General features: G+C 45.2%; 1 protein-coding gene across 1 annotated transcript in view; it reads left to right on the top strand.

Moving 5' to 3' along the window:
• Positions 1-3,869, top strand: part of LOC127626055 (matrix remodeling-associated protein 8-like) — a 28,022-nt gene extending 24,153 nt beyond the window's left edge. Inside the window, exons 6-10 of the mRNA XM_052101586.1 lie at positions 74-235; positions 481-538; positions 2,429-2,511; positions 2,595-2,669; positions 2,784-3,869. Coding sequence (XP_051957546.1) covers positions 74-235; positions 481-538; positions 2,429-2,511; positions 2,595-2,669; positions 2,784-2,809 — 404 coding nt within the window. The 3' untranslated portion in view covers positions 2,810-3,869. The remainder of the gene's footprint in view (positions 1-73; positions 236-480; positions 539-2,428; positions 2,512-2,594; positions 2,670-2,783) is intronic.
• The last annotated feature ends 12,443 nt before the right edge of the window (positions 3,870-16,312 follow it).

The raw sequence follows: 16,312 nt of genomic DNA on the forward strand, positions 1-16,312 counted from the left end.
CTGGTGGTGACTGCAATGATAGAAGTTCAAGGGCAAAATACCTCAATGCATTTTCTTGATTATCTTTTCCTAGACACCAACATGGTGGAAGTGCCGCCACATGTCATCAACGTCATCTTGCCTGAGCACAGAAGTCTCTTCTTTCAGCAGCTGGGCTACATCCTGGCCATCCTTCTCCTTCTGGCTCTTATCGTGTTGGCTATCATTCTCCTCACACGTCGCCGTAAAAGACAAGGTTTTTTGTTCTGTCCTTCTATAAGTGTTTTCAGTGTCCACATTTTCAATGTATTTGCATAACAATGCAAGTAATCTTGGTGAAAATAGTTTGTTTGTTACACTGTTAAATTTCAAGTACATACGTGTCACTTTTTATTACATGTGTGACATTGTGTGCTCAAATATTATTATTATTAATAACATTTATATTATTATGCTATATTTGATTCCATCTTTACAACTAATTTGGTTTGTTAAATGTAGGCCAAGAGTTTGATCCACAGAAAATTGAAAGCCCACCTTTGCCAACGGTGAAGTATGTGTGAGTATGGACTGATGATCAAAATCTATATATTTTAAAGGTGAAGTGTTACATTTTTGTTACATTTTTGTTCCACTAGTGTTCCCTAAATGTAATTGCGAAAACAATGACTGTGTTCAGACAAGTTTCTACTAACACTCCCCCTGACTGGTACAGATAGTCCAACCCCACAGTCACACTATAGGTTGAGCCATTATTTTGAAAGTGCCACAGAGCCACAATGTTTAAATCCTTATGGAAAATCAACCTCAGAATGGCTTACTTATAGTTGTATCTGGATATTAAGTTATTCCATATTAAGTTAGAATAAAAGAAAGTATTTTAAAGGAATATTCCAGTTTCAAAACAAGTTCAGCTCAATCGACAGCATTTGTGGCATAATATTGATTACCACAAAAGATCATTTTGACTCGTCCCTACTTTTCTTTACAAGAATTAAAAATCTAGGTTACAGTGACAATGGAAGTGAATGGGACAACATTTTGGAGGGTTTAAAGGCAGAAAAGTGAAGCGTATAATTTTATGAAAGCACTTACAACAAATTTTTCTGTTAAAACTCATATTATTTGAGCTGTAAATTTGTGTAAATGTTCCTGTTTACAGTCGTTTTAGGATTACATGGTCAATGGCAACGAAGTTGTACAATTGGCTATAAATTTGCACAGAAAAGGTTACTAGGTGATTTTATCACACTAAAATCACCTTTTATGGCTATACCTTTGAAAAAGTTAATATTTTAATGTTTGCAGATTGAGAGGCTTGATTAGCCTGAATAGCGGCCGGGTGTGTAGCTTCACGACCCAGCCCCGCCCTCCGCACTGTCACATTCCTCCCTCTTTCTCTCAGGCCGGGGAGCACCCGGCATGACATACACCACCCCCCCCCTCCCTTTCCTTTCCCTGGACCATCTGCCGGCAAGCCATCCCTGTCTAACTGGATGAGGGATGGACGAGGGGAGGGAAACAAAAAAAAAAAATGTGGCACCTACACACCGTAACGGCGATCGTGCCAAATTAACAAAAACATATTAAAAAAGAGAGGGAAAGGACAACACAGAGTGGCAGTGGGAGAGAGGATAGATAGAGAGAAAAAAAACACTTACTCGCCAGTTCTCCGATACGCCGTAGCTTGGTATACGGCCACTCCACCAACGGACGACAGCCGTGCCTCCCCGGACGGATCGGAGGCAGTTTTCCAGCCCCTGGCGGGTGGAACGTCCCGCCGCATTCTCGGGAAACAGAAGGGGTCTCCCCTGCCCCTGGCAGCAGTTCACCCACTCCAGGCAGTCGGCCAAGAGCCCCTCCCCGCTCGCAGTCGGCAGTCTCATACCCCGCTGCGTTTCAGCGGCTGGTAGTGGTCTCCTCCGCCCCTGGCAGTGGCCCTGACCACTCCAGGCGGTCGGTTAGGAGCCCCTTCTCCATTTGCGGTCGTCGGCCATTCATCCGCTCTCAGGCGGCCGGGCTCCTCCGTCTTCGGGTGGATGGTAGTGGCGAGGACTCTACTATGGCACATCCCTTCTCCTTCCCGGGTTTCGGCACCAGTGTAAAGGAGTTTAGAAGGGCAAGGAGGAGGCGAGAACTAGCTTAACCATATAAATACTATTTAGTTAAATAAAAAGGCACACACAAACAAATACAGGGCATCTCTCTCTCTGTCCCACTGCAGTCTCCAGTCGGCCTTTATCCATCTCTGAGGCTTCATTAGCCTGATTAGGGGCCGGGTGTGTAGCATCACGACCCGGCCCAGCCCTCCGCCTTGTCACAATGTTTTTATAGTACAGTTACCTCTTATACAGTATGTCTAAATATCAAGGAAATTTTATTCTCTATTTCATCACCCCTTTAAAATATTGTGCGTAGAGCATCAACTCTCTGTTTATCATGCAACTAGGGGCCACAAATCATATGTTAAGAAAGAATGTGAGCGAAGCATCTCAGAGATGAGGTCAAGCAACCAGGAAGAGACAAAGCTGGGTAAGTTTACCTTATTCTGTATTTCCTCCCATAATGCTAAACCACTGTGGATATACTAATCTGTTTCTGTTCTGTTTCCTCAGACTACAAGAACAATCTTCTGAAAGAAGCAGAAATGTCCAAACTGTGCTCCCCAAAAGCCATTGATTTGGACCGAGGTAACTAAATCTGTACAGAATAATTGCTAGTTTGTTTGATTTCTTACCCAAGTTGTTTTAAAACTATTATTTGACTTAATGAGTGCCACTCTCTATTCTCTTTTCTCTCTGCAGAGATAGAGAAGCTGTCTTGGAAATAGGAGGCACATTGTCACTGGCTGGTCCAGGGGCAAATTTGGAAAAGAAAAAAGAAAATAAAGATGGGTGAAATATAGCAAGGACATGACAGAAAAGAATGCGAGAGTAGCATGGTTGTACAGTTTTTTCTTATTCAAGATCCATCTTTTTTGGCTTTTTGACCAGTGACTGTGTGACACAGCTGTACACAGCAGAGTCAGTATTTTGGACAACAGATATAGCAGACTAATGGCAAATAATTTCTATTTTAGCATTATATCAACAAGCTTAAATATATTAGAAAATAGTCATATGTTTTTTCTTTGCCAAATGCTGCCACACACACTATGAGTGGGAAGTAAGTACACCCAGACTTACAGTGAGTGTTTTGAGTGTCAGAATATGTGTATTGATGTGAGGTTTGGGATTTGTGTGACATAAATAAATGGTTAGCTCAGAAAGCGTTATGGTAGGATGAAACTTCTTACTTATCAAGTATGTGGAATCAATATAAAAAAGTGTTTTTCTTTTTAAATCTTGCATTTAACTTTAGTTTCTTCACTCAACAACAATTTGAGCAGATTGCTGATTTATGCATTTCATAAGAACTTTCCATTAAATTAAAGTAATCTTAAATAAAATTTATAAAATAAAAGAAACGTTGAATTTGTTGAAAATTCTTATACATTATTTCATTTTGTTAAAGGTTAGTCAATTCAATTAGATAGAAATGTGTCATGAAATTGAAATGTATAAATGTTAAGATTAGGCAAAGTACTATTTTAGTAACAACCTTTTAACCTTTACCATTATGCTTATGTTTTATACACATTGTAACTCTCTAAATTAAAATTATGTCTCTCTCCGCATTTAGGCAGAACAGTTACTTGAACTGATTTAAGTTATTTCATGTCCAAGTGTAATTAAAATATTCACAGTTGCATGGTCACGATATTGCCAAAGCTATTGCTACTGTACATCACCAAATGCATTTCTAATGTTCATGTTTGTGATTTTTAACTTCTGAATTGTTTAAGCTGCTTATTGTGACAATTAATACATGTAATATCTCTTATGTAGGCACCTGAATACCTTTTCTGTATGACATGAGCAGTGTGATATGTATATGTGTACAGTGCCGGTCCTCCCTATAAGCAAACTAAGGTAGTCCAAGGGGCCCCCACACTGTCAAAGACATTATAAGTAAAGTTACAAACATACTGATGGGGGCTCCCACATGAAGTTTTGTTAAGGGCCCCCAAAAGGTTAGCACCGGCACTGTATGTGTGTTTCTCCTTATTGAAATCATACAAATGCAAGTATATTTTGCTTACATTGTTATATCTGTCTATGTGGTTTTGTAGGTACTTAAGAATATTCTAGTCTTTTTTACATCAATACGTTCTTTCAATTGTCTGATATTCTAAGGATTAGTAACTATGTATCACTGATTCACCTTAATACTGTATATAAAATTTCCTGTCAGAACCTTCTCTATCTTACTATCCTACTCTCTCTGTTATGAAGAGAACATATATTATGTTATTATATATTTAACATTTTTATGTTTTCTCATGTTGCAAACTGGAACATTGCCTTTGTCGCTGTTTGTTTGAAAAGTCTATTAGTTAAATGTATTTGCTTACATCCGAAAACAGCTCTATGCTAACAGATAGGTCAGCAGCTTTCAACCAAAAGTTCAGCCAAAAATGAAAAATCTCGAATCATATACTCACCCTCATGCCATCCCAGATGTGTATGAATTACTTTCTTCTTCATTAAAATTAATCTCTGAATTATTCCCTATTCTGACTTTATATTAGCTCATTAAATCTTGCATCACAAATTTCAAATGTATCTAGGAGTTGTAACATGGATTACATTCCCCCCACTTCAACATGTAAAGTGTACATTTGTGATGTAAATCATTCATTTGTTATGGAAAACGTGTTACGCATGGCATGTGACACATATGTCCTTGGTATGCAGGTAGCTTTACAACATGCAGAGCTATCAAATCCGTGTATCATCCGTTCATTTTATATTCAATTATATTCAAATTTAAAATCCAAAAAACTACTTATATTATTCATTTACAAACCAATATAAAAAAATTACAAAATTATTACTTGTTTTTCGTCATTTCGATTTAATGCTCAAGATAAAAATAGGAAATTATTGTTTTTAATATTGGTTTTGTAAACAAATAAAGAAATAAGTCTTAATTGAATATAAAATGAACGAATGATACACGGATTAATTCAGCTGGAAGTCAGCTGCTTTCGTTCAGGTTTTTAGAGCGAGTTTGACCTTATGTTGTTGTTGTTTTAGCTCACAGTGTAACGAGGACTCAGGCAAGTTGGGATCCATCTGCGGTTGTTTATTTATAAGCAAAACACAAGTCGTACAGGCAAGGTCGTGGGCAGGCAGACAGAGAATATAGCAGGCAGGCAATGGAGTAACTAGAACAGGCGTTGGTCTACTGCGGTCAAGCCAGCCGCCACTTCGAAATGAGCGGTCAAACTAGCCGCACCTATATTTCGTGTTGCGCGTATACACTGGTTATTGCGGTATGTCCGTCAGAACTAAAACAAGTTAATTCCTGCTAAGGCAATTTCACATGCATTCATTTATTCTGTCTGTCTGTCTGTCAGAAAGAAAGGAAGACAGAACGAAAGAAAGAAATATTTTAGCACACCTTACAACCTGTCACTGCATGATATATTGAAGTCTAAAATAAGAACCCCCCCATAAAAATAAATCATAAAAATAAAAGTCCTAGCTTCTACAGATCAATTTCACCTCAGGTGGGGAGGACACCTTCTCAAGGTGTCAACTACAATGTTTCAGGACATTATGATGTTGAAATCCAAAATAAGAGCCCCCCCCCCCCCCCCAAACTCATATATTACCTTTTTTGTCCATACATTCAGAAAATCATAAAAATAAAAGTCCTAGTTTCTACAGACCAATTTCACCTCAGATGGGGAGGAAACCTTCTCAAGGTGTGAACTACAATGTTTCAGGACATTCTGATGTTGTATTCCAAAATAAGAGCCCCCCCCCAAAACTCATATATTACCTTTTTTGTCCATACATTCAGAAAATCATAAAAATAAAAGTCCTAGTTTCCACAGACCAATTTCACCTCAGATGGGGAGGACACCTTCTCAAGGTGTGAACTACAATGTTTCAGGACATTCTGATGTTGAATTCCAAAATAAGAGCCCCCCAAACTCGAATATTAGATGTTTTGTTTACACATTCAGAAAATCATAAAAATAAAAGTCCTAGTTTCCACAGACCAATTTCACCTCAGGTGGGGAGGACACCTTCTCAAGGTGTGAACTACAATGTTTCAGGACATTCTGATGTTGTCTTCCAAAATAAGAGCCCCCCAAACTCGAATATTAGATGTTTTGTTTACACATTCAGAAAATCATAAAAATAAAAGTCCTAGTTTCCACAGACCAATTTCACCTCAGGTGGGGAGGACACCTTCTCAAGGTCAGTTTCTATTTAAAATAATTATGACAATTGATTGAACCAAAGACTGGCCTAAGTAAAACATTTATCTTTTATTATTCAGTAGACACTTTACTGTATAATAAACATTTGCATGACATTAGACAGACCTCAGAGAAATAACATGTTAGCCTAGAATAGATGGTTGAATTTTGCAACGTAGGGCTAATTGATTTGACATGCATGGCTAATGGTGTGTGGCAAACAATGTAATTGCCGTGATGAGTAACGTTACTCAAATGTGCAAATAAATCCAGCTGTGTATAGCAAATGGGAATTGTACATTTAATAAAAAGATGCAGTCACCCTTTCTTTTTCTTCGGCATATTTTCCGTCATCAGATGGTGCAAGTTACGGTTTTGGTTGTTCATTAAGAAACAGCAATACCTACTGTCAACGCACGGTTGTTTTAGGTGTAGGTGCATGTTTAGGCCTTGCAGGTGCCTGTTTAAAACGTATTACATATTTGCTCTTTTGACATTGCACTACGTTGCACAGTGTAATTTCACAAATACAACATAGTTTAGGCATAATAACCATTAAAAATATAATGGCGATCATAGAGGTCAAATCTGAAGTAGACAGTACGTTAATAAAATATCGCTTATTTTCAAGATATAAATGTAATGCAACAGTAATCTAAGTTACTTAATTCTACATTACTGCTGCAGTTAAGTTTTCTATGCAAAATGTTGCAGTTAAATGTTTTTATTACAGGTTAAAATAGATGAAATGGGTGGGGGGGTGGGGGGGGGGGGGGTCCTGTAGTCTAATATGTAGTCATTGTTCTTTGCCAAATTATTTTTTTCATTGTTTTCTGTGTATTTTTTCTGTGTGCCGCGACAAATCAATCACTCCTTTACGACTGGCTGCACATTAATTCACTGAGCTCGTGGCTGCTGCAACTTGCGCTCTCTTCACGACTCAACCTCCACGGACAGTTTTTAATGTTTTATCAGACAATAACTAATCAAGATTTTGCTGTAGAATAATTTTCGGGCCAATCAGGGCTGATTCGGGATTCGGGACAACAGCTTAGATTTCGGGATTGTCCCGAATTTTTCGGGACTTCTGGTCACCCTAGGTTAAAATAATGAACCACTTTCACCGACATTAAACTTCCAGTCCTGAAACGATTTATTATGGCTCCCTCTGGTGGACAACAGCTACCACCAGTCCAACTTAGCATATATGCATACAACCATGTAACAGTGGTTTCCATAATTAAGCATATTAAGCTTATGCTTTAATTATGTAGTTTTGAAAATAATATTCTAAACTACAAGTGGATCTGGTGGGGCTTACATCGACGCCTCTCCGGGAACCAGCACCTTATCGAGGTGGAGAGGTTTGTGTGCCCTTATGATCCTGAGGGCTGTGTTGTCTGGAGCCATGTGCTCCTGGTAGGGTCTCCCAAGGCAAAGTGGTCTCATGTGAGGGGCCAGACTAAGAATGGTTCACAAAGACTCTATGGAAAAAACGGATAGAGGAGGAGTTACCCTGCCCGGAGGAAGCCCGCGGCCCCTGTCTGGAGCCAGGCCCAGATGGAGGGCTCGTCGGCGAGCACCTGGTGGCCGGGCTTGTCATGGAGCCCGGCCGGGCACAGCCCGAAGAAGCGACGTGAAACCCCCCTCTACATCCCTTGGGCCCACCACCCATTGGAGAAACCGCAGGAGTCGGGTGCGCTGCCATATGGGTGGCAGTGAAGGCCGTGGGCCTCGACGGACCAGACCCGGGCAGCAAAGTCTAGCTCTGGGGACGTGGAATGTCACCTCACTGGGGGAGAAGGAGCCGGAACTGGTGAGGGAGGTGGGGTTACCAGTTGGATCAAGGTACCGACAGGCCCGAAGGGCTGCGGCCTCGGCCGTGAGGGAGGCAAAGCAGTGGGTGTGGGAAAAGTTCGGAGAAGCCATGGAGAAGGACTTTCGGTCCGCACCAAAGTGCTTCTGGAAAACCGTCTGCCACCTTAGGAGGGGGAAACGGAGAACCATCCAAGCTGTATACAGCAAAGATGGGACGCTGTTGACCTCAACCGAGGAGGTTATTGAGCGGCGGAAGGAACACTTTGAAGAACTCCTAAATCCCAAAACGCTCTCTATGCTAGAGGCAGAGCAGGAGGCCGATGGGGGATCAGATTCTATTTCCCTGGGGGAGGTCACTGAGGTAGTCAAACAACTCCGCAGTGGCAAAGCAGGATTGATGAGATCCGACCAGAAATGCTGAAAGCTTTGGATGTGGAAGGGGTGTCATGGATGACACGCCTCTTCAACATTGCGTGGAAATATGGGACAGTGCCTAAGGAGTGGCAGAACGGGGTGGTGGTTCCCCTCTTCAAAAAGGGGGATCAGAGAGTGTGTGCCAACTACAGGGGTATCACACTTCTTAGCCTCCCTGGTAAAGTTTACTCCAAGGTGCTGGAGAGGAGGGTTCAGCCGATTGTCGAACCTCGGTTTGAAGAAGAACAATGCAGTTTTCGTCCTGGCCGTGGAACAACGGACCAGATCTTTACTCTCGCAAGGATCCTGTAGGGGGCCTGGGAGTATGCCCATGTATGCTACATGTGTTTTGTGGATCTGGAGAAGGCGTATGACCGGGTCCCCGGGAGAGACTGTGGGAGGTGCTGCGGGAGTACGGGGTGAGGGGGTCCCTTCTTAGGGTGATCCAATCCCTGTACGTCCAAAGCGAGAGCTGTGTCCGGGTCCTCGGCACGAAGTCGAGTTCATTCCATGTGGGGGTTGGTCTCCGCCAAGGCTGCGCTTTGTCACCAATCCTGTTTGTGATATTCATGGTCAGGATATCGAGGCGTAGTCGGGGTGGGCAAGGTGTGCGTTTCGGTGGGCTGGGGATCTCAACGCTGCTTTTTGCAGATGATGTTGTCTTCATGTCATCATTGGTCCGTGACCTTCAGCTCTCACTGGATCGCTTGGCAGTCGAGTGTGAAGCAGCTGGGATGAGGATTAGCACCTCTAAATCTGAGGCCATGGTTCTCAGCAGGAAACCGATGGAGTGCGTACTCCAGGTAGGGAAGGAGGTATTGCCCCAAGTGAAGGAGTTCAAGTACCTCTGGTTCTAGTTCACGAGTGAGGGGACAATGTAGCGGGATGTTGGCCAGAGAATCGGGGCAGCGGGGGCGGTATTGCACTCGCTCTATCGCACCGTTGTCACGAAAAGAGAGCTGAGCCGAAAGGCAAAGCTCTCGATCTACCGTTCAGTTTTTGTTCCTACCCTCACCTATGGTCATGAAGGCTGGATCATGACCGAAAGAACTAGGTCACGAGTACAAGCGGCCGAAATGGGCTTACTCAGAAGGGTGGCGGGCTTCTCCCTTAGAGATAGGGTGAGGAGCTCATTCATCCGTGAGGAGCTCGGAGTAGAGCCGCTGCTCCTTTGCATTGAAAGGAGTCAGTTGAGGTGGTTTGGGCATCTGGTAAGGATGCCCCCTGGCTGCCTCCCTAGGGAGGTGTTTCAGGCACGTCCAGCTGGGAGGAGGCCTCGGGGAAGACCCAGGATTAGGTGGAGAGATTACATCTCCACACTGGCCTGGGAACGCCTCAGGGTCCCCAGTCAGAGCTGGTTAATGTGGCTCGGGATAGGGAAGTTTGGGGCCCCCTGCTGGAGCAGCTGCCCCCGCGACCCGACTTCGGATAAGCGGGTGGATGGATGGATGGAGAAAATAACATCCATCACAAAACTGATGGGGAGAAACACAAGAATCAGAATAACGAACACATGCAAAAATAAATTGAGTAGCTACTTCAGCACCACGGACAGCATAATTGATTTGTATAGAGCACTTTTGAGGCTTCAAAGTTATTAGGCATGGTCAAGGATACCAATATGTGTTTATTATATGTGATGTTTTGTGAGTAAAAGTCAGAAAGAGAGAAGAAAGCTTCCAATAGGGACACAGAGAAATACATTTGCATAATGATCTTCCCACCCTCATCCGGAAGGCAGAATCCCAGACAGCATTCAAAAAACAACTGAAGACTCATCTCTTCCATGAGTACTTAACATAAAAAAAAAAACTTTCCTTCTCCTTTAAATCCTCCCTTTTCTGGTTTTTGCTACTCTGAGCAATGCCTGAACTTTGTATTTTCAGCACTTCTTGCATGTTCTTGCCTCTTCACGATGACTCGCTTGCTTTAGTCCTCAGTTGTAAGTCACTTTGGATAAAAGCGTCTGCTAAATGACTAAATGTAAATGTAAATAAGGAATAAACATTGAAAGCAGTGTTATACAGATCTTCGACAGACAAACAGTCTGTAACGCTTCCCACAGGAAGGAGGACAGGAAACAGGTGTTCAGCGCAAGGTAAGCTTTTATTCTCTTTCTTTACAACACACAATGTAATACAAGCGCACTGAGTTGGCTTGTCGTCTCCCCTTGACTGGAGGCTCTGTGTCTGCTTTTATGCCGCTCTCCTCGTGCTCACTGGAATTAGAGACAGGTGTTAGGCATAATTTAGCTCAGGTGTAAGCGCCCTTACCGCTTTCCTCTCCCGGACGGGCGCTTGACCACGCCCCCGCTGCCACATACCCCCACCGCCCGACTCAGGCCTGGGCACCATCCGGCCTGCCTACCACTCCCCCATTTCTGGAGAGAAAGTCGGCGACAGCCATCTGTACCCCTGGTCTGTGGACCACCTTGAATTTAAAGGGCTGGAGAGCCAGATACCAATGGGTGATCCGGGCGTTAGTATCTTTCATGCGGTGGAGCCACTGGAGTGGGGCGCGATCCGAGCAGAGGGTGAAGGCCCGCCCCAGCAGGTAATACCGGAGGGTGAGGACTGCCCACTTGATGGCCAAACACTCCTTCTCCACGGTGCTGTACTTAGGCTCCCTCAAAGAGAGCTTCCGGCTAATGTACAGCACTGGGCGCTCCTCCCCCTCCACCACCTGCGAGAGTACGGCCCCCAGCCCTCTGTCTGAAGCGTCCATCTGCAAAATAAAAGGGAGAGAGAAATCAGGTGCATGAAGAAGCGGCCCCCCACAAAGTGCGGCTTTAATCTGCATAAACGCCTGTTGGCACTGCTCTGACTATTGGACCGGATCTGGAGCCCCCTTTTTAGTGAGGTCAGTCAGCGGGCTGGTGACGTCCGAATAATAAGGCACAAACCTTCTATAATAGCCAGCCAGCCCCAGGAAATGCCTCACCCCCTTTTTGGTCTTAGGTCTAGGGCAAGTCGCAATCGCCGCGGTCTTATCAATTTGGGGACGCACCTGGCCATGACCCAAGTGGAACCCCAGATACCGTACCTCCACACGCCCAATCGCGCACTTCTTAGGGTTTGCTGTGAGCCCCGCCCGCCGCAGCGATCTCAGGATGGCCCTCAGATGTTGCATGTGCTGCTGCCAATCATTGCTATAAATGATAATATCATCTAAATAGGTAGCGGCGTACGCGGTGTGAGGTCTGAGGATCCGATCCATGAGTCGCTGAAACGTGGCCGGAGCCCCAAACAAACCGAAAGGAAGCGTCACAAATTGGTGTAATCCAAACGGCGTAGTGAAGGCTGTTTTCTCACGGGACATTGGTGTCAAGGGGATCTGCCAATAACCCTTTGTTAAATCCAAGGTCGAATAAAATCGAGTAGTACCTAACCGATCGAGCAGTTCATCAACACGGCGCATTGGGTACGCGTCAAATTTAGACACCGCGTTGACTTTTCTGTAATCCACACAGAATCGAACAGACCCATCACTCTTGGGAACAAGAACAACCGGGCTGGACCAATCACTGTGGGATTCCTCTATTACGCCCATATCAAGCATCGCATCTAATTCCTCCCGTACTATTTTCTTTTTATGTTCGGGTAAGCGATAGGGGCGGCAACGCACCACCGTGCCCGGCTCAGTCTCGATGTGGTGCTGTATGATGTTTGTACGGCCCAGTAGAGGGGAAAACACATCCGCAAATTCCTTTTGTAATTCGGAAACCTCTGTGAGTTGCCGCAGTGAGAGTTGGTCTCCACAAGTAACCAGAGTGTTAAGATTGTAGTTTTTGTTTACCTCCGGTCCGAGCTCCGCCCTCTCCGGAACTACCGTGGCCAACGTCACAGAGGCACCTCCTCCCTCCATAATTTCAGGAGGTTGAGGTGATAAATTTGACGTGCGCCCCCTCTATCGGTACGTTTAACTTCATAATCGAGATCCCCTACTCGTCGTGTGACCTCAAAGGGTCCTTGCCACTTGGCGAGTAATTTAGAGCTCGATGTTGGGAGTAATCACGAGTACCTTATCTCCGGTGCGAATTCCGTAGCCGAGCACCCCTGTCATACAGCCGGCATTGGCGTTCTTGAGCTTGGAGCAAATTCTCCTGTGTTAATCGCCCCAGTGTGTGGAGTTTTGCTCTAAGATCGAGAACGAACTGAATTTCATTTTTGCTATTAGAAGGTCCCTCCTCCCACGCCATGGATGACGTCAAGGACACCGCGGGGGCGTCGCCCGTACAGCAGCTCAAACGGGGAGAACCCTGTGGAGGCTTGTGGGACCTCTCGTACTGCAAACAACAGGGGGTCTAGCCACTTATCCCAATTTCTAGCATCATCGTGTACGAATTTACGAATCATGTTCTTGAGCGTTTTATTAAATTGTTCCACTAGGCCATCAGTCTGCGGATGGTAAATGCTAGTGTGAATCGATTTAATGCCCAAGAGTTCGTAAATTTCGCGAAGTGTTCGTGACATAAAAGTCGTGACTTGATCGGTGAGGATTTCTTTCGGAATCCCCACCCGGGAGATTATCTTGAAGAGTGCCCCCGCAACACTACATGCGGAGATGTTGCTCAGAGGCACTGCTTCCGGATATCGCGTCACGTAATCCACTAGGACTAACACGAAGCGATGTCCGCGTGCTGACCGTTCTAATGGCCCGACGAGGTCCATCCCAATTCTTTCGAAGGGGACCTCGATTAATGGTAGAGGGCGCAATGGCGCTTTTAGGGTCGCCGGTGGGTTTACCAGCTGACATTCACGGCACGCCGCACACCACCTGCGGACGTCACCGCCAATGCCCGGCCAATAGAAACGGTCTATTAGACGGAGAAGTGTTTTCCGTTCCCCTAGGTGACCGGCCATAGGATTATAGTGAGCCGCCTGGAAAACCATTTCCCGGCGGCTCTGTGGAATCAATAATTGCGTTACTTCCTCCTTTGTTTGAGCGTCCTGCGTCACTCTATATAACTGATCTCTAATCATGGCAAAATATGGGTATGAAATGGCGATGCCCGGCCGGAGCTGTTGACCATCAATTACTCTCACTTGGTCAAGAGCATGTTTAAGGGTTTTGTCCCGCGACTGCTCTAGAGGGAAGTCCCCCTCAGGGAATTCCCTGAGAGGAGGGGCGGCCACCTCGCCCCTTCCCTCGTCATTCCGAGCAGCCGAGGACGGCCCCGGCTCCGCCTCCCCTGCCAAAGCATCGCACACCGCACACCTCTTTATGCAGGACCCATCCACACAAATACCCTCTAAAATATCTTTAAAATTCGGCCAATCGGTACCCAAGATTAGCGGATGGGTGAGGCGGGGACTAAGGAGGAGAGCGGCTGAAAGACGGGGAGTGGGAGGGTACATTCTCCCAAGGCCGGGAAGCTGGTCTCTGGAACCCTCCACGCCTGCGCGGGGCAGGAACGGGCCCTGGGGAGAGAACAGAAGAAGAGACCAAAGGGGAGGGGGCGAGGGCAGGGGCAGACACAAGGGAAGGGAGAGAGAGAGAGCGAAGAAGAGGGCTCGTCCGCCCTCGGGTTCGCCGCCAGATGGTCCTCTGCGAGACGAACGGCTTCCTCCAGCGACGCCGGGCGGTGGCACTGGACCCACTCCGCCGATTTCCAGGGCAGCCGTTGACTAAAATGCTCCAGTACCACCTGATCGATAACACCCTCGACGTCGCGGTCCCCCGCGAGCAGCCACCTCCGACAGGCGTCCCGGAGCCGTTGGGCAAATGCGAACGGGCGACCGGACTTTTCCAACTTCATGCCCCGGAAGAGCTGACGATTCTCTTCCGGGCTCCGACCGACCCGTTGCAAAATGGCTCTTTTTAGGTCTGTATAGGCCAGGAGGTTAGTTTCCGGCAGTTGTTGAGCCGCGAGTTGAGCTTCCCCGGACAGGAGAGGAACTAGGCGGGCTGCACATTGTTCATGCGGCCAGCCCCAGATTTCTGCCGTTCGCTCAAACAAATCCAGAAAGGCCTCAGGATCGTCTGCTACCCCCATCCTGGCTGAGGAGGCTCCGGATGGTGTGCCGGTCCTCTGCCTGAGCCCGCATGATCTCAAAAAACCGGCGATCCTGGTCCTGCCGGAGCTCAAGCAGGGATTGTTGGTGGCTCTGGTGTAGTGTCGCGAGGGACTGGAGGACCTCCGTCAGCTGGGAGGACTCTACGGGGCGACCCATCTCCATACTTGGATGAACAACGCCCGGGTTTCGGCATCAGTGTAACGCTTCCCACAGGAAGGAGGACAGGAAACAGGTGTTCAGCGCAAGGTAAGCTTTTATTCTCTTTCTTTACAACACACAATGTAATACAAGCGCACTGAGTTGGCTTGTCGTCTCCCCTTGACTGGAGGCTCTGTGTCTGCTTTTATGCCGCTCTCCTCGTGCTCACTGGAATTAGAGACAGGTGTTAGGCATAATTTAGCTCAGGTGTAAGAGCCCTTACCGCTTTCCTCTCCCGGACAGGCGCTTGACCACTCCCCCGCTGCCACACAGTCCTTGAGGCAACATGGGCGATTACAATACTTGTTTAAAGTACATAATTTTATGTGAGTCAAAAAAGATGTAAATGTATTCACATGCCAGTTACATATCACAATGACATCTATATTGCACAAATTAATGTCCACCACAGAGAGATTTGTGTCAACTAATATTTTCAATGGATAGACACAAGCACAAAGGGAATAGGAATAAAAGTCTCTTCTGGGCATTGTTCACAACTGAGAGCATATAATTGTCCAACTTGAGATCATGAAATACACTGCGACGGTGCAATTTACATCATCTGCACTGGCTTGGGCACTGTTGTGACTGAAACAGAAAAACAGGGAAATTAATGTTATTACTCATCAATTACAGAAAACAGAAGTCTTAAAAGGCCATTTATTTTGTAAAACAACATCAGAATGTCCTGAAACATTGTAGTTGACACCGTGAGAAGGTGTCCTCTCCATCTGAGTTGAAATTGGTCTGTGGAAAAAGGTAATGAGTTTTGGGGGGCTCTTATTTTGGAATTCAACATCAGAATGTCCTGAAACATTGTAGTTCACACCTTGAGAAGGTGTCCTCCCCACCTGAGGTGAAATTGGCCTGTGGAAACTAGGACTTTTATTTTTATGATTTTCTGAATGTGTAAACAAAACATCTAATATTCGAGTTTGGGGGGCTCTTATTTTAGAATTCAACATCAGAATGTCCTGAAACATTGTAGTTCACACCTTGAAAAGGTGTCCTCCCCATCTGAGGTGAAATTGGTCTGTGGAAACTAGGACTTTTATTTTTATGATTTTCTGAATGTATGGACAAAAAAGGTAATATATGAGTTTTGGGGGGGGCTCTTATTTTGGAAGACAACATCAGAATGTCCTGAAACATTGTAGTTCACACCTTGAGAAGGTGTCCTCCCCATCTGAGGTGAAATTGGTCTGTGGAAACTAGGACTTTTATTTTTATGATTTTCTGAATGTGTAAACAAAACATCTAATATTCGAGTTTGGGGGGCTCTTATTTTAGAATTCAACATCAGAATGTCCTGAAGCATTGTAGTTCACACCTTGAGAAGGTGTCCTCCCCATCTGAGGTGAAATTGGTCTGTGGAAACTAGGACTTTTATTTCTATTAGAAGGGGGTGTTCTTATTTTATACTTCAATATATCATGCAGTGACAGGTTGTGAGGTGTGCCAAAATATTTCTTTCTTTCGTTCTGTCTTCCTTTCTTTCTGACAGACAGAACAAATGAATGCATGTGAAATTGCCTTAGCAGGAATTAACTTGTTTTAGTTCTGACGG

This window comes from Xyrauchen texanus, chromosome 32, assembly GCF_025860055.1.
Source record: "Xyrauchen texanus isolate HMW12.3.18 chromosome 32, RBS_HiC_50CHRs, whole genome shotgun sequence".
Taxonomy (NCBI): Eukaryota; Metazoa; Chordata; class Actinopteri; order Cypriniformes; family Catostomidae; genus Xyrauchen; species Xyrauchen texanus.